Genomic DNA, 22,878 nt, shown 5'->3' on the forward strand with positions numbered 1-22,878 from the left:
GTTTATATTTAAAAAGTAGTCCTGATGGTTCTAGGGTATTCTGTCCATCTATGTATTGTTTGTACATTCATTGATATAAATAAGTATTTGGATAACTGATCCATTCCTAAACTAGAGAAGTAGATGCAAGAAGGTAGGGTGTGGGTAGACTAGGGTGATTAGCAGTACAGTTTGTTTTGGCAAATAAATATTAACTGTAAATTTTTTCTTATGTTTTTAAAATGTTACCTCTGCAAGAGTTTGATTTGAAGTTAAATTCAAATTTCTATTATAATGATCCTACTGCAAGTTACTTACAAAAATTTCACTTACCCTCACTGAATTTTTTTTTCATTCTGGGTGTCTGATTCAGGCCCTTTAGTCCGAACATTTCCTGCAGGTTTAAAATCATATACAAATCCATAGAATTCCACTGGAAGATGAGTTTAGATCCTCTAGATCAAAGATTCACAAGGATTTGGGTATTTGTGTAGATAGTAGTAGCAAATACCTGTTGTGTGGCAGCAACAGAGAAACTTTGCTTTTATTTCAGCCTTCTCCATTAATGTGTTTTTAAGTGACCATCTTCAGATTGTGCAGCATCATTTGACAGTGATTTCTTCATGGTAGAGTGAGAGAAATCTACATCAAAGTTTCAGTTCCTTCACATTTGCCAAGTACTGACAAATTTGCCATCCATAACATGAATTCCATCTCTATGTATTTGTTACTGAGTTTTTAATGATCTCTTCTGTTTTCCAGCCATGGGGTTGTTAAATTAACAAAGGTCATGCTGAGTGATTTGATAATAGCTCATAATGAATTAGAAATGGAGAGGCTGTCTGAATTTCATTACTACAACAATTTAACCCAAATACAGTGTATCTTAGGTGTTTTTATGATCCATACATATAATTTATATGATTTAATAGTCAGCTCTTTCCTAAGCTGTTGAAAGACTAACCTCATTTTTCACTTAAAATTTTCACTGCCCATCAACCTGAATCCTTTCTGTCTTGACTAGTGCTTGGTTATTCCGAGCATGTACCTTTTAATAACAATAATGAGCAAGTGGAAGAGGGCAGATTTAAATCAGATATTGCTAAAGTGTTCTTCCTTCTGAGAGTGCTGAGGTCCTGGCACAGGCTGCCCAGAAAAGCTGTGGCTGCTCCATCCCTGGAAGTGTCCAAAGCCAGTTTGGACGGGGTTTGGGGCAACCTCAGACAGTGGAAGTTGTCCCTGCCATGGCATGGGGTAAGACTGGATGGCGTTTAAGGTCCCTTCCAACCAAACCATTCTGTGATTCTACTAGAACTAAAATCAAATTACAGTATAGGAGGAATCAGGTGTACCCTGGTATTCTTACTTTTAAGTCTGGCAATGAACAACTTAAAAGTTGTTTTGCTGCCTCCAGTTAGTAAAAAGTGACTGCAGTTTAAAGAACAAATTCTACTCCATTTGTATTGTTTCAGTTAATTAGCTAGTATAGTGGGATTCTCAGTAGGAAAGTACAGTGCTGTTTTGCTGTAATTGCCTGGGTTTAATCTTTATTGTATTTAATTTTAATTATTGAAATTAGCATTTTGTGTATTAATACTTCATAGGAGCAAGGGAAACTTATTGAGATAGAATGTCTGGAATTTGAATATGAAATGAGGAAAAATGGCACTGAAATCACAACTTATACCAAAAGAGTTGTTGAGGTATGTTCTTCAACTTTGAGAGAAAACTAAAAGTTTTAATTTGTTAAATGTGGAAAACTGCATTTGACTCTGTGTCTTAATTACATTATACTGATCAGGAATCCTTTTAGCCTTTATATTCTTTTAAATCGGACTGCCAAGACAGAGAAAAATAAACTACATTTGTATGTTTTTCCCTTAAGTCTTCTGTGTGATTATAAAGGTTCATAATACATTACTTTCCAAGAGCAAAAATGGTAGCATTGAGCCATGAAAAGGCAACACTCTCATGTTTTCATATTTTGCCTTTATGTGAGTTGTTTTCATGGAATATCTTCAGCTGGAAGGGAATACTAGGGATCATTGGGTCCATCTCAACTGCAATTGCATGTTATGATCAATCTCATGCAAATTCTTATGTCAGAGAAATGCAGATTATTCCTGATAAATTGTTACACTAGGGAGGATTTTCTTGAATTTCTGCGGTCAGTTGACTCGGTTCTAATTCAGACCATCAAAGCTAGAAGCCAAAATATCGATGATACCAATGGGATAAGAGAGATGCCTACAATGAGCAGTTTAGCACAGCTATTAGATTCACCTAAAGGTCCTAAAGTGGGAAATAATAATATGTTTAATGGAAATTGGTAGTGCATAAACTTACTCCTGTCTAGGGCTGTTCTCATTTTGGAGTTCAGAAATTTCACTCATCTTTTAAAAATGTGATGCATTTAATGTTAATGCATTCCTCATAATATGAAACACTTCTAATACTAAAACGTAAAATAGGATATTTAGGCATTTCTAAACTTTAGGACTATAGGGTATGCAGCTGGAGAGGTTTTTATGTTTTATCGTTTTTCTTTTTTTGATGGTTTTTGTTTGTTTGTTTTTTGCAGTTTATTTTTGTTTTAGTTTGTTTTTTACTTTTATAACCTCTAAAAATAGCTTAATGAATGGCATGTCTGTTACTGTAGGGACGTATATGGTTTTGGATTTAATAATAACCAAGTTTAATTGACAGTATGGCAAATCCATTAATAATATTTTTTTCCTCTTCTGTACTGTATCTGTAGCTGAATGTGAAAAAAATGCAGAGCCGCTAAACCTTCTGAGTTCACAAGTATTCACAATTATTAATTTCTTTTTATCATAAGAAGGGGGAGCCACTGACATATTTCTGCCAGAAATACATAGTACCAACTTGGAGCACCTAAAAGAAATACCTCTTAGTTACCAATGCCTGTTTACAAAAAAAAAAAAGAAAAAAATTATTAAAGGAATTATTAAGAAAAAAGTTTCCAAAGTCTGCTGGCTGAGGGACTGCTTTCTACTGAAAACAGTCCTAAGATTAAAACTTGGAGGAATGTGTAAGAAATTCCATTTATTAAAGGCAGTATGTGCTAATGAATTTTTCATGTATATAGGCTCAGCTGAAATTGATAAAAAATCTTGAGTTTACGTTAAAATGTGCAGTGCAATTGGGAGATCCTGGTGTGATTCAGGTTGTTTGCACAACCCAGTGGAATCTGTGCTTACCACTACTGCAACACAATTTGCATCAACTTGTGCGAAAGCCATTGATCTTAGTTGCTGATGTCCTTGAAGAGATTGACAGGTAATTTTCAATGCTGTGTACTTTTTTGGAAGGTCTCAAAGCATCAAATTAATTTAAAAGCTCCAGTTCTGTGATATTAAGTATCTTTGAAAATTTTCCACTAACTTGTAATAAATGCATGTCTGCATGTTGCATACATTTCCCTATTAATCATTTAAATGTAGGTTCCTTTCATGTGAAATCTCACACTGTTTAATGACCTGTAACAAATATTGAAATATTTTAGAAACTTAAAAATACTCAATCCAAATTATATGAGAAAATTCCAAAGCTGCTGTATATATGTTGGACAGTGGTTTAGATTCTTGTGTTAAAATCACATTTATTGGTTAAAAACATAAAATTTTAAAAATTACTTCTGAAAAAACATCATGGCTTCTGTATTATATGTCAAATAAGACACTTCTTGCAAGATACTATTTTTGTATCTTTCATGATACTTCTTTTTAATTGAAAAACCTACTGTGTTAAGAAAATGTCTTGGTTTTTGAGATATATTCTTCTGTTTACTATTTTGCTGTACTTAACCTTAAGCACCTAAATATATTCACTTTTTGCGTTAATTTGAGTCAGACAAGTAAACCTTACTATTTAGTAGTTACTTGAATTTGGGCCTATGCACAGTCTGACTCTTAAGAATAGAGACTAGAACTTTAGCAGTAGAGTGAGTTGCAAACGACACAATGTGCCATTTGAGCAGGAGAATAGGTGGTTTCTGACGCATGGATTGCGGAGGAAGGTGAGGAATTTATTTTCAGTGTTTGTAAAATGTGTTTTTTGTTGTTGCATGAAGTGTGGATATACACATGCATGAAAGCACTATATTGTATTACTGTACTGTTATTCAAGCATTTCTTATTGCTTATTCAAGCAATAGTTATTCAAGCTTTCCATGTAAAGAGTGCAAGATCTGCATAAGCAGCTTTGGTATTTGTACTAAATGTTAGTGATGACAATTTTTCTCTAAAAGCTTGCAGGGGAGATTTTTGGGGGTTTAGGGTTTTGGCTTTAGTTATGTGTATTTTCTTAATCCAGTAGGCACAGCCTCAACTCTTGATGTGGTACTGTCACTAGAGATTGAATTAAATCACTTGTCTCTTATTAATTTCTCTGTCTTAATTTTTATTTTGATTGCGGCATTAATTGTAGCTACTTTGGTCCACAGGAGAAGGGTGATACTTGCTCAGTCAGGTTGGCTCTGATGTGGGCATTCATTAGTTCTGTGGCATGATATTTGATAGGTTTGAAAACTTTCTTCTCTCTATTTTTCATAACATTGCTTTAATTTATCTGACTTTTTGTTTTACTTCCTGAAAATAATATGAAGTAGCATGTAGAGCTCTGAGCTGTCATGAACAGCTTCCTGGAGCAGGTGATGGATAGGGAGCAGAGTGTACCTGGGACTGGAGAACATGCAGTTTTTGGTGAAAACATCCCAGCTTCATAGAGTGGTGCCAACAACAGGGGGGTAGAGACAGTTCTTAGAGTGAGTGTGTATGCCTGCGGTGAAACAAATCTTTGAAAGAGCTGAGCTAGAACAACCAGGGCTAGACTTTTAGGAGTATTAGCTCCTACTTAAATGTTAGGAACAGAGTGGATTTTTGTGAAAAGTCATTATTCAGTATGTTATCCTTTCTCTGGTAGTTTACGACTTTTGAAAAGTTCTTCACTTGATTTGCACACCTAAGTGGTACTGAAAAAGAGTTCTACAATTATACAAAGTTCAGTTAGTTCACAAGATATTTTACTTTCTCATGCAGGGTTAATGAAAGTAACATGCAGTTAAATTTTCTTAATTTCAATTAAAAAGGTGTGATAATGAAAATGCAAGAAACAAGTCAGTTATAATGGGAATATAAATTTTAATACTAGAGTCACTTGAATTATTGAGTTTCACCTTTGGGTGAGTTTTAAGTCTAAGAATTTCAGTGTGCCTTATTTTAATAGTTTACTCTTAAATTTGTAATCCTTAGCATGTTGATTTTGTTGCGTTGCCAAGTTCATATGGAAATCGCTCGTATTGAAGAAGATGGGGATAGACTAGAGGCTGCTATGGAACATTTCCAAAAAGCTATGCACCTGAACAGCAGTGGGCAGTATCAAGAATATCTAAGAGTGAGTTTGAACCGCCTTCATTTGAATGCTATGCTGTACAAGTCACCTGAGCATCTAGAGGATCAGGCAGTAATGTTGATTGAACAGGTAAGCATGAAGAATAAGGTCTGTATCTGGAATAGGTTCACTTAATAAATTCCTGCGGAGAAGAACCAGCTGTTGAGGAGAACTACATACTGGTAGAGCCACCATCAGCTTGCTTTTAGCAAACTGTTTTTGCTTTGTTGCCTTGAAGTGGTCATGCTGCTTCGCAGTCTGAAGATTATGAAGGAGGATTTTTTTCCTAGTTATTTCAAAGCTTATTTCTTGGGGGAAGGCAGGGAGTTGTTAATTAGCAGAAATATCAGCCAAAAAGAAGCTTATTAGCAATTGTCAATAAGTAGGATTTCATTGCATGAAACAGTGTTTTATTTAATGAGAGGCACAATGTCCAAATTGCTAAATGGCCTGGCTGGCTATGAGATTAATCAATATGATGTGACGCTCAAAAATGCCACTAAATAATATACTCTACATTCACAGTGTAGTCATTGTCAAGAGTTACTGCATCTAATTCTGTTGTGCTGCCTCAGCTCCTGAACAAAAATCATACAGGCAACTCATTCTTTTTCCTGGTTTAAATGCTTCTCCATGCAAGCTTACTCCGTTTAAATGTTGTTTTAAAGAAAACCACACCTTCTCTGACTTTGGCTAATTCTTAACAGACCAGGATTTTTGTTTATATTTTGTAGCAATTCCTAGCTACTGCACACTGGATATGTTAACGTTGGTTGTAAATAAATACTGTTCTTTGTTGAAGAAGGTATAAGGTAATGTCAGGTTATATACTGAGGAATACACTGTAAAGATTCAGGAGGAGCATGAACAGTACTTCATGTTAAATTCTCCTTGGTTTATTCATGTGAATATCAACAGAATTTCCACAGTCACTTTCAGTTACAATAATACTGTAGAATGATGTGTAAGATACCTAAAGATACACAATTCCTATAGGCATTTTTTGGTAGTAGCTAGTTATATGATATGTATTCTGTAACGTTTAGTAAATAAGATCTAGTTGGAATACAAAATGAACCTTATAACAAGGAGTTCTTTTCTTTATTTAGGCTAAAAAGGGAAAACAAAAGGATAATGTGAGGAAAAAGAGATCTCTTTTGGTAAATGCAGGTCGTGCATTAGCTCCTGACACATTTCAAATAGTCCTTGACAGTGAAAATGAAACTAAAGGTAAAGTATATGCATGTGACTAAAAGTTACTACACTTTGCTTTGCACACTCTTAAAGGCTGGACATAGCACCTAGTGGCAAAATATAGGGAATAATGCAATACAGATGAAGTGACAGTTGTGCTGAATTCTGTGGCAGACTTTCTATCATTTTCATTGGGGATCTCAAAGTTTTATTGTGATATGGAAAAGGTGTTGATTTCCCCTCCAAATTCTTCTGAATTGTACTGTTGTTCTGTAGTGCGCAGTAAGTAGCTCTATTTTCACTATGTACAATGCTTGTATGTTTTTAACCAATGTCATTTTTAAGTGGTGTTTTCAGAAATTTCACCTGATAATGCCCTGCATTAATTACTTTGGGTATTGGTTCTATATTGTAATTCTTTGTCTTCTAAAACCTTGCTTCTTAGAGCTTGAGTCCTGCACAGAGATTTAGGTGCAAATTCACAGTTACTTTCTAAAACATGGAACATAAATGGGCATGTTCCTTATGCCCTGAACAACTTCAGTTTGTGATTATACAGCCTCTGGTGTGCGAAAAAGTGGGCTTTCCAGACTGGTTAAACTGTTTTGTATTGTCTTGTCAATAAAACATGTGCATGTGTGATTAATTTTACCAACTTTGAGTAGACCCAGTGTACTCCCACAGCAGAGATTATGCTGGAGGAAGGGGATGGTACGGAAAGAGCTCTGTTGCTTCCAAAGCAGCCTGTTTGTGCCGTGGAAGACCATGTAGTTCTCTCATGCCATCTTTTCAGCTGGGCCACAAAGTTTACCTTGCATATCCCCATTTCAAACTTGATCAACTGATCACTTACAAGCCAGAGTCTTATTTGTGGATAAACTATTCCACTCTGTGCAGTCCTATTAAGTATGTGAAGACTATGTTGCTGGAAAATATTTTCATACGTTATTTAAAGTGATAAAAATCATTGTATTTGTGAAATTAGGAGAATTAAAATCATGGACATCGCCTTGCTTTTAAATTTTCACTTCACAACTGTAAAATTACTTTTGAAGTTCCTCAGAATAAATCTTAGTACACGTTAGCCTTCCAGGCTGAGTCATTAAAATGAGTGAAATTATTACAACACTGAAAATATTACAAAACTTCTTTGGCACAACATTATATAAAATTTTGTTGTGAAAAACTTCTGTTGTTTCTGAGGCTGTCATGGAAGTAGAGAGTTTTTTGCTTTTTCTGTGACTTAAATTGCCACAAGCTTACACATATGTATTGAAGGAGTAAGAAAATATATATGCAAATTTATTATATAAAATGTGCATAGGAGACACCATCACAATTGTAGGATTATTTTTTCTTTACAGTTGTGTAAAAAACTTTCATTCAATTTTGATGTATATGCTTGCCTAATCTAGTGAGAGCTGTGTCCGTAGATCCAAAGAATAATGTCCTTTAATCCACAATACTTTTCAAACATACATGATATAACTGTTATTGTACATTATACTGGACAATTTCTGTGAGTTGCTCTGTGTGTAAATGTATTATATGCTGGACAGTGCATTGCAAAATATGTTTAGCAAGAATGGTAAAATTGTGCATTCCTCTTTTTGTTGTAAGTGAACCTGCTTATATGTATATTTTAAAGTCAGAAGTACTTAAATGTATTAGCTAGTGTTTTTTAAAGATCAAGTTAAAACCTGTTCTGCCTGCATTATGTTAGGGACCCTTGCTTAGATTCAAGTGAACATAATAAACTCACTGGATTTTCCAATAATTTCAAATTACTTGTATTCTAATGCAAAACACGTCTTCTCTGTCATTACACGACCCAAAAAAAAAAAAAAGATGTATTTGTACTGCAGGATTTTGTATTTGTATTTGATGTATTTGTACTGCAGGAGTAAATTTTTACCTCAGGAGGCCAGTTTATTTCTCCCTTGCATCACTTTTCTGTGCTGGTTATTTCTTTATTAATGTTTCTGCCTAATACCTTGTTGACTAAGTAAAATGAAAGTCAGTATTCTCAAATTAAAACAAAACAAGTCGATTGAAAATGTGTTTGATTAGATAAATGTTCTTAAAATACAGCATGAATGTGTACTTTACATGTTACTTTGTTCACTTGCTCTTGAATGAACATAACTAGAGCACTGTATGTCTTGTCAGAAAAGAGGTGTATTTGAGATATTTGGGTACTAAACAAGCATGGGTCAGTTTTCTATGGGACAACTGTATCTCAAAAAAGATACAGGAAAAAACCAAACTAGATGCTGGTGGAGTATTTTTTCGTATTGGTTGGTTGGTTAGTTGGTTTGGGGTAAGCTTGAAGAAATGAGCAAAGGGCTGGATTTTGATTGTTTCAGCAGGGAATTATGAATCAAATTGCTTGCCATTCATTTGGATTTTTAAATTTCTAATATATAAAAACTAGCTTTAATTTTTATTTCTTTGTTAAGTTTTCTCAGGTAAAAGTAAAGGTCAAATAAGCTACCTCTGTGCAAAAGCCCAACATCATACTAAAAGTGTGGAGAAAGTGGAGGAACATTTGAAACACTTAAGAAGTGAAAATGGCAGAGAGAGGTAATTGCTGTAGACCAGAAGTGTCTCTTTCATCTTTCGTAGAAGTCTCTAAGAGTAAAGTTTCTATCTCAGGTGTTAAATTACTGGATGGTACCTTGAAAGAGGCTGAATATTTCAGTCAGACCTGGCAAAGCATCGAAGTGTGTATAATTTCTTGTCCAAAAAGCTCTGTTACATTCCCATGCTATGCAGAATTTTTTCTTTCCCTCTTTCTAACCTTCTCTCTCACATGCATACTTAAACTCACCTGTTCTATTGATATGAGCTCAGCATAAAGAAAGATGAGTGGATTTAGGCTCGTACTTGATGTAGAATTGAGACTTGGAAGTGTCATTTTAGGTCCTTCTACAACATCACATACTACAACCTTTTTGGATAAAAACCTTAGTCCATTCTGAGGGTCAGAAAGATTAATCTGTAGAAAAATGAAAAAATTTGACTATTTATATAGAATTTGGTCATTATTTAAAAGGAGTTGTCTACTTTTTTTCTACACTAAAAATTCCTGTGATGAAACTTAAAGGCAGTTGTTTTCTAAAAGATTCTAAATCCAAACTTGTTTTCAAGTTTTTAAATTCCCAACATTAGTTTTCAAATATTTAGTTTACTTTATGAGATAGAAAATGAGGGTTGTCACACACATTTTGAAACTTCAGTATATTACCATCCAAGACAAGAGTTTTGTCTCTTGATACACTCAGGATATTTTTTTAAATTAATAAAATAGTAGGGTTACCCTTGCAATTGACAAGAAGTGTTCCATTTATTGATTTTGATTAGATGTAATTTTTTTTCCTGATGACCATCATTATTGACATGACTGTTTTTGTCGGTCCTGAACTGTGGAAGCTAATCCTGCTAATAAACTAATTTTATGTATGTTTTTTATTTGGTAGGATTATACTATGGGCAGATTTAGCAAAAGTTGCATGTAAACAGGAAGTGTGGGATGTCTGCCGTGCAGCATGTAGATTTTGCCTCTTGTATGATGACATTTTGTTTAGGGAAGCGACCAAGGATATAAAAAGTAAGTGACCAAATTATTTTGAGTGTTGTAAGGAAATTTAGCATCATTTATTAGAGTTACTAAAAGGAGTCAGACAATATTGTTTTCTTTCCTCCCATTCCCAAAGTTCCCTGAGTGTCTTTTCTGTCACTGCATGTTGGCATATATGGAATATTCTTTCTACTTCCAAATCTACAAAGCAGTCATTACAAGTTTTTGTTGAAGCCATACTCTGCCATCAGAAGTGTTTCACCAGTGCTGTAGAGAAGCATTTCTATGAAATACATCTACCTGTCTTAAGAACGCAGGTAAATTCCCTGATGGTCATTTAGGTCCTTATCATTCATGCTTGAGGGAGCTGTAGAAAAATGGGTTGTTAGTCACTTTGTGTAAGGCTCATGTGTTAACATTTTTCACCCTTTAATCCCCCATTCCTGAGTGGTTCCTCTGAGCTATCCAACATTGTACCCTGTTCCTTGAGGGTCTGCTGGAAACCTACCACACACTTAGAGCTTTTAACGGGGAAAAAGCACTTTCAAATCACTCTCTGTTTGCTGGCTGTTAAAGTTGATTTTGTCAGGGAGTTAATAAAACTCACATCTAAGAATAGATGAAATGGTTTTTCTTTTTGCTAGCCAATGCTAATTGAACATATTCCATATTGTTTTCAAGGTCCACTTAAAACAGGACATTCATTTGCCAATTTTCTTTCACAAGCTTTGCACCTGCAGACTAGCCATGTTTAATCTTTCATCTTCTTTCCAAACTAATGGGAAAAATCAGTGCACTTACCAGAAACTGAAGGCAACCATGCGCCAGAAGTGTCATGAATAGAAACTGGTGTGTTCTTACAAACTCTGTGTTTGTATTAAAATAATCTTAGTCCTTTTTCTTTGTTACTAAACCAAAGAAAAATCGTGCTATTTTTTCTCTTTACTGATATGTGTGTTAGCAGAAAGTCTACCCAGTCCATGATTCAAACACACCAAGACTTTAGCCTCTGCATAATTCAGCTCAATTATCCACTTCCATTAATGCAATAAAATTGAACTAGAGGCCATGGAGTCTATTCATACTGTAATTTCAGTGTGCGTGTTATGAGTTGAGCATGTTATTTGCTGCAAATATTGAAGGTTATGCACAAATGCAGCAAAATCACAGGTAACAAATGCATCAGCATTGCTTGAGAACAGCTTTTGAGTGCAATAAATGGTACTAATGAAAAAATTATTTGCTTGAAATAGTTAAAAATCTTTTCTTGCTAACTATTCCTTGTGGATTTAAGACTATGTAGGGATTTGTAAATTGAAAAATGAAAATGATTATTTGCATGGAAAAAAAATGCCTTTATTTATTTTTAGCACAGAAGAGCAAAGCTAATGAAACTGTGATGGTTGATGGTAAAGGTGACAGCTCATCAGGAGAATCATTGCTACCTGCCCAGTCCTTCTGTTTTGAAGCAGATTTGCTCAGAACACTAGCAGAAATAAGATTTATTAATGCAGAGGTAAATAAATTACACAACTGTAATTCATATTTGTTTGGTTTGTTTACTTTTGTTTTCGATCTTGAAGCACTGGATTTTTGAGTTTAGTTATTTTCGGTCTTCCTAGGAAGTAAAGGAAGAAGTAGCTTCATGAAGCAACTTTATCAAAATACTGTGTGAAAATAACTATAGGAATAGTGTCACTGCAGGTGGTGATAACACTTTTTTACAACAGATTCAACTGTAAATTTTTGACATGTGACATTACATTTCTGGATCCTTAAAATTCCAGCATGCTTTTGAAACTTACATGTATAAATTATGGTTCTTTTCTCAATGTAATTATTTGGTAAAATTAGCTGTAGATAATTTTAAGATTATGAAGTACTTTGCATTGTATTTCATATGGTTGCACATGTCCTTACAACATTTGAAAAAGCATTTTGTATTTTTTGATTTTTGAAGGGGTAACAGCATTAATATAAAGTCGTAGTCTGTTTTGACAATGATAACCTTGGTAGATAATTTATTTCTTTGTGTCTTTTCAGGCAACTGTTCATTTATTAAGATTGCAAGGAATCGAACTGAATGATCATGCTATACCTCCGGAAGGTACAAACCAGTGTCAACCAGGATGTGTTTCATATCTTCCTGAAAGTGATTCAGAATGGAAAACATACAGGTGCTTTTCAAGAACAAGAAACTCTTAACAGATCATTGTTATCAGACACAACTGTTAATTGCAAAAGCTATTTCTCCTTTTCTCCTTAGTAAAATTCATTGCGACCGATTCTTCATTTTTGTACGTAGCCATGGGAAATGGGAAAAGGATCTAACAAATAGCTTGAAATATTTTTTCTTTGGTTTCTTTTCATTCTGGAGTGTGGATTTTGTTTTTCATTTAATATTTATTTATCTGGAACTAGAAGCTAATATTCCAAGCTGAAAGCCTATTAAATTGTTGTATATTGACACTTAGATAATTAAATTCTATATTTAAAAATATGTTTCCCCAAATCAAAAACTCTTTGTCTTGCTTTATAGCTCCTATAACTGTAATGATTTAGTAGTACCGAATGCATACAGTTATTTCAGTTTGCAAATAAATGTGTTCCATCTAATCAACTGAAATGAATTTGGGAGAGTGGAAGTACTGGTTTTTACTGACTGTAAAAAAATGATTATTTTTGACACGATTATTTCTGACATGATTATTTCTTGTGAAGGAGAAGAGGAGGGAGAGTGATTTCTGAAAATGATGCTTAACCCTCTCCACTTTTCACATTCATAGTAATATTAACCTTATTGTCCCGGTGGTCATGTCCTGAGAGAGCAGGGTGGCAGAGTTGTGCCTCTAAGTCTGTTCATTAAATCTGAAAGTTAAATAATGTTTGTCACACTGTCTCTTTGCAAATGTTCAGTAAAATGGCAAAAATTGTAAACTGATCAGAGCTGAGGGGAACAGATGTTGAGAATTCTGTTCCAAAATTTGCTACTAGCTATTTTTGAGTTTACCTAATTGGATTAAAAACCCATCGGAAAAAAAAATGCTTTGGTCTGCAGCATCTTGTACCATCACTGACATAGTAATACCCAGTGTCAGTTGTGCTTTTGGCTTTATGACTTTGTAACTATGGCCATTCTGTATAATCATTCAAGACTGTATTTTTAATATTGTTTTTTTCTAATAATACATTTTGATAATTAAGAAAAAAAAGAAAGCTATTGAAAGAGTGTTATCACATAGAAGGAAAAATGTGTTATTCTATTTTAAATGAACACAGCATTTCAGAGCACCTGGAAATGTCTTTGAGTGCAAAAACAAGTGCAGTTTTAAGTAAAAAAGACATGCCCTTAACTCTCAGAGGGCATGTCTCACTTATATCTATATTCAAGTAGAGCCTTGCCATGGTTATTGAATGATTCCTGGCACTGATGGGTGGATTCACACATGCATTTAAAAAATCCCAAACATGTGGAAGAAGCATAGATACTATTTCTTAAGCTAATAGCATTTGATTGTCAGAGACTGTTCGATTTATATTGATGCTACTTCCTTTCCTGAATCCTCTTCTCGTCTAACTAAAATATAAGTCGGTGGATGAGGACTTAATAAATACAACCAAAAATTAATAAATTTTTATTCTTGTTGTTGGTTAAGATGTAGTACTGCATATTTAACCTTATGATATAATTCCTTCTAGGGCTCAAGCTTTGGAATAACAGCTTCTTTATACTAATTTTGCAGTTTGTGGATAGACGACTTATCTCGGTACGCTATGGAAAACTTTCAACGTGCAGCTGAAATAGGAGAAGAGTTGAATGAAGCCTGGATTGTTCACAATGCTGTAGTGTATATCTTAAATTATAACAGACATCTGATTTCTTCAGGAAGACAGAGGGACATTATTGAGTATCTGCAGACTCTTCTTGGAGCCATCAAGACTGTCGGGCACAACGGGTAAATTTAGATGGTTAGATAAGAACATACTGTTTTTTTCTAAAACATAAACGGTATTATTACAAATACTGAAAGTCACTTTGTGCTGTGAAATATTTATTGCTAGCTTTCATTGATAGTGAAAGATCCTTGGTATATATGGAGTAGGTAAGGAGGTAAATTGTGAAAATTAAATGTTAATCCTTTCTGTTTGTTTGTTGTTACCAAACACTATGAGCCATATTAACTTTAGAGAAATCAATATTACTTTACCTTCATCATGGAATAGCAACTTGTGCATGCGAAGTAGCATTTTCTTAAGTTAGTCAGAAAATTGGGAAAATGCTCTTAGGCTGTGAGTTTGCACAACAGCTCAAAATGCATTTGCTTGCTGTCAGTTCTCTGAAGTTGAATTATATTGTAAATATAGTTCATTGAAAATATTTCTAACCAGTGTAATGTGGTTGCTAGTGGTTCTGAAATAAGAGAAAATAGAAAACAGAATAAATAAAGGAAATGTGCGCATTAGTAGACCATGAAAATTGGAACATAGATTCTACAGAGGTTTAGAGAAATCCTGTTATACAGTAAATGAAATGAGAGACTGATTTAAATGCAATGGGAGAATATGTGACCATTGTGGAGCAGATGCTCTAGTCAAAGTCTGACTGTGGAAAAAAATCCTAGATATTTTGGCGCTTTATTGAGAGTGACCTCAGCACTAGGTAGGGTAAGGACCAGCAGCAAAGAACTCTCTTTTAAGAGTACTGGGGAACAAAACCTAAATTTCAGTTTGTGCAGAGATGGAGACTGGTAATACCCGCTTATTAATTTTGATACTTACATTAGTATATATTAGCACTAGTCTCTTAGTTTTAGTTCAGTTCATGTTTCTTCAGAAAAAAACAAAAGCAAACCAGTTTGGCAGTGGATTGGCATGACAACCGTTAAAAAATATGAAGGTCTTGGTTTAGAGTAATTTTATAGAAAATAGCTACTCTTTTTATATATAGCAGCCCATTAATAAAAAGTTATGTTTTAAATGTTGGTCTGACATATATATGTTTTTTTTTCTGTCATGAAAGGGAAGTTTCAGTTCTAGAAAGAATGAAAAAAATTGATGTGAACTGAAAATTTATTGTGGGTTTTGTAGTTTTAACCATTAAAGTGCTTTGCCAATGGGCAATTTTTTTGGTAACATCCATAATTTTGCTTTCTAAGAAAAAAACGGATTTTCAAGTAATATTTATTACTTGAAGTAATATTTATTACTTGAAATCAATAACTTTATTCCTGCCTTTTATTTTGATCTGATGTAGTATTCACTTCTGATTTTTGTTTTCTTCTACAGAAGTACTGAGATTTTACTGATGTTATGTAATGCTTTGGCTCGAGGCCTAATTATTTCTTGGATTCCAAAGACAAAACCTGCTGAGAAGAAAGAAGATACAGCAATTGCCAGTAGTAGAAAAGCTGCAACAAAGAAACAAGAAAAAGCAAATGTCATCCAGTCTTTTTCTGTGGATCCTAATGGACTTCCTGACATCAGAGCTGCCCTAGAGGTACAAACCCCTAATTTTTTCAGTTGCTTTTGTTCTGCTATCATAAATTACAATTCCTATAAATTCAATAGCAGAATTTTAAAAAAAAATTAGCAACCTTCTTTTACAGTTTCTGTCACCACAGATCCTCACCAAATGCACACTGGAGCTCCTTACCAACTTGGGGCTGAGGACTGTAACTTCTATTTGCCTGGTGGGTTGACTTAAAGGAGGTGTTGTTAGGCTTAGAGATGCATTTGCAATAATTCAAAAATAAGTAATGGATACAATGTTCCATACAAAAAACTTCCTACTTTTCTCCTGTGTTTCACATTTATTTTTTCTCTTCTTGGTGTTTAGATTTGTGAATTTGCCCTAAATGCGATGACTGGAACCATGCCTAAGGAAACAGTCTCTATTGCTGCGCAACAACAGGTCATTGCTACCTGGGTGAAAGTAAAGCAGTTAAATCAGCAGCAGATCAGACATCAGCTTGGGGCTCAGGAGGAGGTATGATTTCCCTGAAATGCTGCATACTGTTGAAACTTTATAAACAAAAGTTAAATTCATAAATTCATTTAGTAATGACTGAAATTATTAAGGTGTATTTTCTTCTGTATATTTGAATAGAATGTAAAAAATTTTGGCTGTAGTTCCTTATGGAACATAACAAATTTTTTCACATTGGTTATAGCAATGAGTCTACATTTCTTAACTCTTCCTTCTGGTGTTAGCTGCCATGGCGATGTTTGTCATATGATGACTGTTGAGCAAAGTTGATTTTGAATTCATAAATGTAAAAAAATGGCTGCATTAAAGGTGTTAAGAAAAATCAGCTATATTTATATCAACATTTACTTTGGTTTCTTTATATAGATTATAGACCTAGTAAGCTGGAAAGAGCTATTTTATTTTTATATTTTTATTTTATAGTGATATATGAAATTTGCGTTCATTGTTTTGTGTATGTCAGCTTTTAGTGTTGAAACTGTAGGAGTTCAGAGTTGACAGTATTAATTTAAAATATATAAATACAAAAAATCTACCATTTTAAGTACACAGTAGAGAGGAGGACTTGCTTAAAGCAAATTGAGATGTTCAAGCACAACAATAACAACAATAATAACAGAAATATGAATATTAACATGATTGCTTTGTCATCTCAGTTAATGTCCTTAATAATATTAGCTTGCAAAAAACCCAAATCTCTTAATGTGGATTTTTAATTTCTTCTTAGAATAATGATGAAGCACAAAATACCCTGACAAGAATTCTTGTTGGTCTGGAAATGTATTCATGTAATGGCTTGGGTCTTATGGATTTCACTGTTCCTAGCTTATCTCAGGTATTTTGTTTTCTTATAATCAGCTCTTGAGTTTTAAGAAATTGCATACTATGAATTTTATTTCCAATTCTATTTTAAATGGAGATTAAATTATTTTTGTAACTTTCATTGTACCATTATTTTTTTTCAACCAAGAGATTAAATATTTATGACAAGTAGAAGATTTTTGTGACAGAATATTTCATTTATCCAAAGACCAGATTGCATTAGAATACAGGTATTAGAATTATGCTTGTGTTGCTCTAACAGATGGTTTTGGTAACCGTCAAAAGAGCGTAATGGGTTCAGGTGAATTCTGTACAGAACCATACTATTAACTTTTCATTTTTCTTCTGGAAAAAACTTAATAGAACCACAGAGTTGTTTAGATTGGAAAAGCCCTCTGAGACCATGTGGTCTAACTGTTCCCCCAGCACTCCAAGGCCACCACTAACCCATGTATCCTAGTGTCAAATCCACACAACTTTTAAATTTATCCAGGGATGGGGACTGCACCAGTGCCCTGGGCACCTGTGCCAGGGCTGTAAAACACCTTCAGTGAAGGATTTTTCCCAATATCCAACCTGAACCTCCCCTGGTGCAACTCGAGGCTGTTTGCTCTTGTCTTGTTGCTTGTTATCAGGGAGAAGAAACTCACCCCTACCTGGCTCCAGCCTCATTTCAGGTAGTTATAGGGAGGTTTAGGGTTTAAATTAGAAGTATTCCACATTTCAACAGAAAACTTCACATTATAGTGAATTTACTTTTGACAGTTTCAAGGTAGAACACAAGTACGCTTGGTTACTATTTATTGACTGTGAATTGAAACAGCAGGTTGTCAGGGCAACCAGAAAACTGCTGCTGACAACTAGGATCTGGGTCTTTCTAAATATATAGGTGTCTAATTCTAGCTGTTCTACAGATTTATGTCAAACAGTATGAGTTAACTTTACCTATCACTTCACTGGCTCAGTTTTGTGTGGTAAAGCTATGTATAGTAGTGTTGCAGTATCTTCATTTGGACAAATTCATTAACAATTAGCATTACTCTAAAATGGTAGAACTTTGACATGTGCAAAAGAAATGCAATGAAAATGTTTAGATTCTGTGATGAAACTATATATGAAACTACCTACATCTATATCTACATATATATATGTTCGTTTAGTTTGGAAAAGACTTCTAAGATTATGGACCCCAAGCTCTCCCAAGCTGCCATGTATATAACAACATACATAGCAACTATTTATTACAAATTACTGGTTGTTGCAATACCAGTCCTATGTTCCATTCTTCCTTTTGGCTTAACTGAAATGGGCTCTGAATTTTGAAAGTCCTGTTCCACTGATTTTTGAAAGATGACTGAGGACAGAATAAGTCCTGGCAGATACTTCTGGCCAAAAGGCATGCACACTTGTGGCTGGATATTGCCCACACTATGGTAATGCTTACTACACAGTGAATGAGGCCTTCCATTATATATTTTGATTGTACTTGTGGCTCTTTCATTTTCTAGATGGCTTTATCACATACTTGTTCCAAGCCCAGGTGGGTTGTAAGGAAGATACACCTGTAAGCATGTAATTGCTGTAGAAAAAAGCACATTAAACACCTGAAATTGAAACTCCTTTTTTGTCTTTTTCTCCTTTTCCTTTCTTTTTTCTTTTTTTTTTCCCTTTAAATCCTAGTTAGTGAAATTGGCTTTAGAGTGCTGTTGGTCAGATTCCTTAGTGGAATTGCAGACACTGACACGACTTACATATTTTGCGTTTGTATCACAAGACTATGAAAGTGTGATGACTTGTTCCAAAAGGATCTTGGAATCAGATGAGAATTTTGTCCACAGTAGAAATATTAAGAAATACGGCGTGTAAGTACGTAGAATTTTGCACGGTACGGTGGCATACTTGAACTAAGTTTTGAAGAAAGTTAAGAGAGTAAACGTGTCTGCTCACATAATCAAAACAGAAAGAATCATTTTTACAAAGAAATTGTACAGTCAGAGTTGAAAGTGAAAGTAAAAGGCAGTGGGAGATCCAGATTGTGGCTCTGGACACTGTTCAGAAAGATGGATGAAGCTTGCTATTCAAGTGAATCAGCAGTTTATACATCTATGTGTTTGGGTGTCTTCCCAGGGGGCACTGCTTTTCTGAAATAAACATGAAATATTTCAGATACTACATATATATATATTAAAAAATATTAAAAAATATAATAATATATAATATATAATATATAATATATAATATATAATATATAATATATAATATATAATATATAATAATATAATAATATAATATATAATAATATATAATATATAATATATGTATTAATTTTTTTCCTCTGCAAAATAATTGAACTTTTAAAAACAGTATTTTGTTCTTTGAAACTCATGGTTGTTTTCTACATGGGTTTAGAATCATATAAAACCAAGTACGAAATCTTAATGTGAAATGGTTTCAGAACTTCACAGAAATTGAGAGAATACTTGCTGTACATCTAGCAATATGCAAACTAATGAAAGATAAAATATTTGATTCTGTAGTCATGAGTTGTCAATGCGGTTTCCAGATAATGGAAGGCAGACAGTCTTTTCTTAGTAAAGTACAAGATGAGGACAAAGAGATTAAATACTTTTTTGATAACTGATAGTGTGGACGTTGCTGCCCTCTTGTGGACACAGACTATAACTGCATGGTGGTTCTCACGGCAGCCGCAATGTTCACGCTGCTGTGCGCGGTTTCACTTTGTAACTGAGACGCTAAAATCCTGCAACTTATATTTATTATTTTCTTACTGGCTTGCTATTAATCAATGGTATTAACCAATGGTATAAATTTATTTGCGTGTTGATTTTTAACTGAATAACTGTGGGACTGAAATCTACATTGTTTTCTTCCACATGTGGTGGAAAAGGATCCATACGAATTTCTCCAGAACGCTGTGCATACTTTACCAGACATAATCATGAAAAATCCCAAAATAAACTATAAAAATTGTCTAATTTTCCTGATTTCTGTTTTTAATTGCTTGGTGTGTAAGTTCGACTTTGGACTAATATTTTTTGGATGTATCATAGAGGAAAACAAGGAGGAAATTACAAATCTGTTTCCTTTCTTTGGTAAATATAGATAATAGGTTTTTAAATCTGATTTCACAGTTATTTTCATTAGAGGTTTTAAAAAGCTATTTTAGTCTACCTTTTCCAAAATGTTCAATTTCTGAAATGTTTTCTAATTAAAAGAAAACACAAGAGAAGGATTTGTAACTTTGAAAGCAAGGAACATCTATATAATAGCAACTTGAAAACGTCATTAATACGAATTGGTATGGTCTTAGCCTGTAAGACTTGGCACTTCTTGAAGTATCTGCCTTTATGCAGGCTTGGTAACAGGGTGAGACAAGAAATGTTAAGCACTACAGCCTGTATACAAGGAAAAAGCATAATGGAAAATTTGTCTGGAAGAAAACATCTGCGCATAGCAGCATCAAAAGCCTTTGTTCAGAGTGCCAGGTATGTTTTAAATTGAGAGAGGAAACCAATATAAAACAGATTTAAAATTTGATTATAGTTTAGGAGGTCATCATATTTTCTCCCAGGACTGATAAAAATCAGAATAGTTGTGTGCTGAAATGTTTAACAAAGGATCTGACAGATTTTTGCACTTCAGTAAACTTATCAACTACTTTCCACATAGCTGATCTTGTAGTGTCATAGGACCATAGGAAAACGTGGTTGGAAGGGACCTCAGAATGGAAGGGACCTCAGAAGGGATCTAGTTCACAGTCCTGCTCAAAGCAGGGCCAACCCAGGGCTTTATCCAGTCTGGTTGTGAAAACCTCAGGGAATGGAAACACTCAGCTTTTGTGAGCAACCTGCTCCACTGGGTGGCTGTACACATGGTGGACATTTCTGAACCTTTCTTATTTTAACTTATGCCTGTTCTTGCTTGTCCTGCCATCCACTGTGAAGACCCTAACTGTTGCTTCTCAATAACTTTTCCAGGTTATTAAGAAACTGCTTGTTAGGTCTCCCAAAGCCACCTCTCAACTAGCCCTCTTCTTAAGGCAACTGCAGTCCAGTCCCTGAATCCTCTTGGTGGCCCTTCACTGAGCCCCTTGTGATTTGTCTGTGTCTGGCTTGTATTGAGTGGCCTAGAACTGGATGCAGGAGTCTAAACACACTCTAAAGAGTGCTGTCTAGAGGGTGATCAGATTGCTAGCTTCAAAAAGCTGCTTTTTTAGAAAAAACAATAACATGATTCAATTGGTGATTACATTATACCAATCCATGATTTTTAACAAAAGTTCCAAACTTTTTCTCACTCAGATGAGTGCTGTGTCATATGAAAATCTGGAGGATAATTGAATTTTATTAATTCAAAGTAACATTTGCATGAAATATGCTCAAAGCAATTTGAATGCAGCTAGAGGCATTTGGAGCACATTCTTCTGTTAACAGTGGTACTGGACTAAGCAAAATCCATAGTATGGTAATAATTGTGTTCTATTTTTTAGTGGTTTTTAGAATGAGAAATTAACATAATCGAAAGCAAAAAAAAAGTATATTATTCAAATGAGAACCTCTTGAGGAGATTTCTGCTTTTTTTAGTGAATGCTCTTGAGCTAAGATTATGCAGAAATACAGTAAAATTACGAATATGCTACTTATTTGTTCCTACTTCTGCTGAGTATGTGAAGTTGTTTTGTATATAAAAATGGAAAATAGCTTTTCAATGAAGCTCTTATGCTAAGTCCTCATTACTGATGTTGCTTATGGTGATCCATAAATCAGCTAAACCCAAATGTTCATCGAAGTAAAATTCTTCATTATGGCTAAAATACGGTTGTTTTTCCTTATTAAGTTCTACTTCACTTTCTTCAGGTATGCAGGTGAAGCTGGAAATTATTCCCTTGTAATGTTTGCAGCTAGGCACTTCTGGAATGCTTGTTTACCTTTCCTAGGCTCACCACATGACAGAGAACAGTTTAGAGAACCTACTGAAATAATTCTTAAGAATATAATTAAATCAGAATCTAAAAACAAACAGGTAAGAATTTCCAATAGATATTGTTAACTTTGCTTGGTGTTGGTAATTGGGGCTGCAAGATACCTTTCCTAAGAGGCGAAAGAGCCATAACCATAAACTCATTTATGGTTTCACATACCACACGTTCACAAATACACTGACTTATGCTCTTTTATTCCATTTTGTGATTCTTGTGGTTTTAGGCAACTGTCAAACTCATAACAGTTTTCTTCAAAGTAATTCCTTGTCTGATTTACACTGTAGTGTTTCACTTCACAAAGCTTACAAAAAAGAATATTTAGAAAATATTCAAATCCAGAAAAAAGCCACTTCCGACAAGTATGATAATAGATCTGGAAAATATGATAATAGATCCTAAAACACTGTCTCAGAAAAAATGTTACTAATTTAAAGTTTCTCCTGCCTGGAGACTCAAATTTCCTCCACCTGCAAAAGGAAAGTTTTACTTTCCATGTCCTCAGGTTTTTGACAGAGTGTTTGGCACTTTGGCGGTAGGAAGGAGTTAAAATTTAGACTGTGCTGGGAATTTGTGATAAAGTTAAATACCTGTTGATTATGAACGTGAGTAATCCAAAGAAGTCATCCCCTTGAAACAGCATGCAGGTGATGTGTGTCATAAAACACATCTCACCATGTGGAATTTCTTCTGTGCACTGAAACATCCATACATCTTCCCAACTTTTCTTACTTCAAAACTCCATGGACCTGATCCATTTCTCTTTCTAGATTTGATATACATGTCAATGAAGCTGCTGTGAGTTTTCCTGTACATTTCTGTGGGCACAATTTCAATTAGCTCTTGAAAGGGGTGTTGATGACTTTTGCATCCAAGTTTAGTGGTACAAACATGAGTCTGCATCCT

At 34.4% G+C, this 22,878-nt stretch overlaps 1 protein-coding gene across 1 annotated transcript in view; it reads left to right on the forward strand.

Annotated features, from left to right (window-relative positions):
• Positions 1 to 22,878, forward strand: part of CFAP46 (cilia and flagella associated protein 46) — a 69,371-nt gene that overhangs the window by 9,682 nt on the left and 36,811 nt on the right. The window contains exons 10-24 of the mRNA XM_085064503.1: positions 1,584 to 1,682; positions 3,089 to 3,279; positions 5,253 to 5,481; positions 6,501 to 6,621; positions 9,045 to 9,168; positions 10,065 to 10,195; positions 11,536 to 11,681; positions 12,209 to 12,342; positions 13,909 to 14,121; positions 15,452 to 15,662; positions 16,002 to 16,151; positions 16,879 to 16,986; positions 18,654 to 18,835; positions 20,348 to 20,479; positions 21,851 to 22,016. Of these exons, the coding sequence (XP_084920629.1) occupies positions 1,584 to 1,682; positions 3,089 to 3,279; positions 5,253 to 5,481; positions 6,501 to 6,621; positions 9,045 to 9,168; positions 10,065 to 10,195; positions 11,536 to 11,681; positions 12,209 to 12,342; positions 13,909 to 14,121; positions 15,452 to 15,662; positions 16,002 to 16,151; positions 16,879 to 16,986; positions 18,654 to 18,835; positions 20,348 to 20,479; positions 21,851 to 22,016 (2,337 nt within the window). The remainder of the gene's footprint in view (positions 1 to 1,583; positions 1,683 to 3,088; positions 3,280 to 5,252; positions 5,482 to 6,500; positions 6,622 to 9,044; positions 9,169 to 10,064; positions 10,196 to 11,535; positions 11,682 to 12,208; positions 12,343 to 13,908; positions 14,122 to 15,451; positions 15,663 to 16,001; positions 16,152 to 16,878; positions 16,987 to 18,653; positions 18,836 to 20,347; positions 20,480 to 21,850; positions 22,017 to 22,878) is intronic.

Source organism: Lichenostomus cassidix, chromosome 6, assembly GCF_008360975.1.
Source record: "Lichenostomus cassidix isolate B80296 chromosome 6, HeHo_3.0, whole genome shotgun sequence".
Taxonomy (NCBI): domain Eukaryota; kingdom Metazoa; phylum Chordata; class Aves; order Passeriformes; family Meliphagidae; genus Lichenostomus; species Lichenostomus cassidix.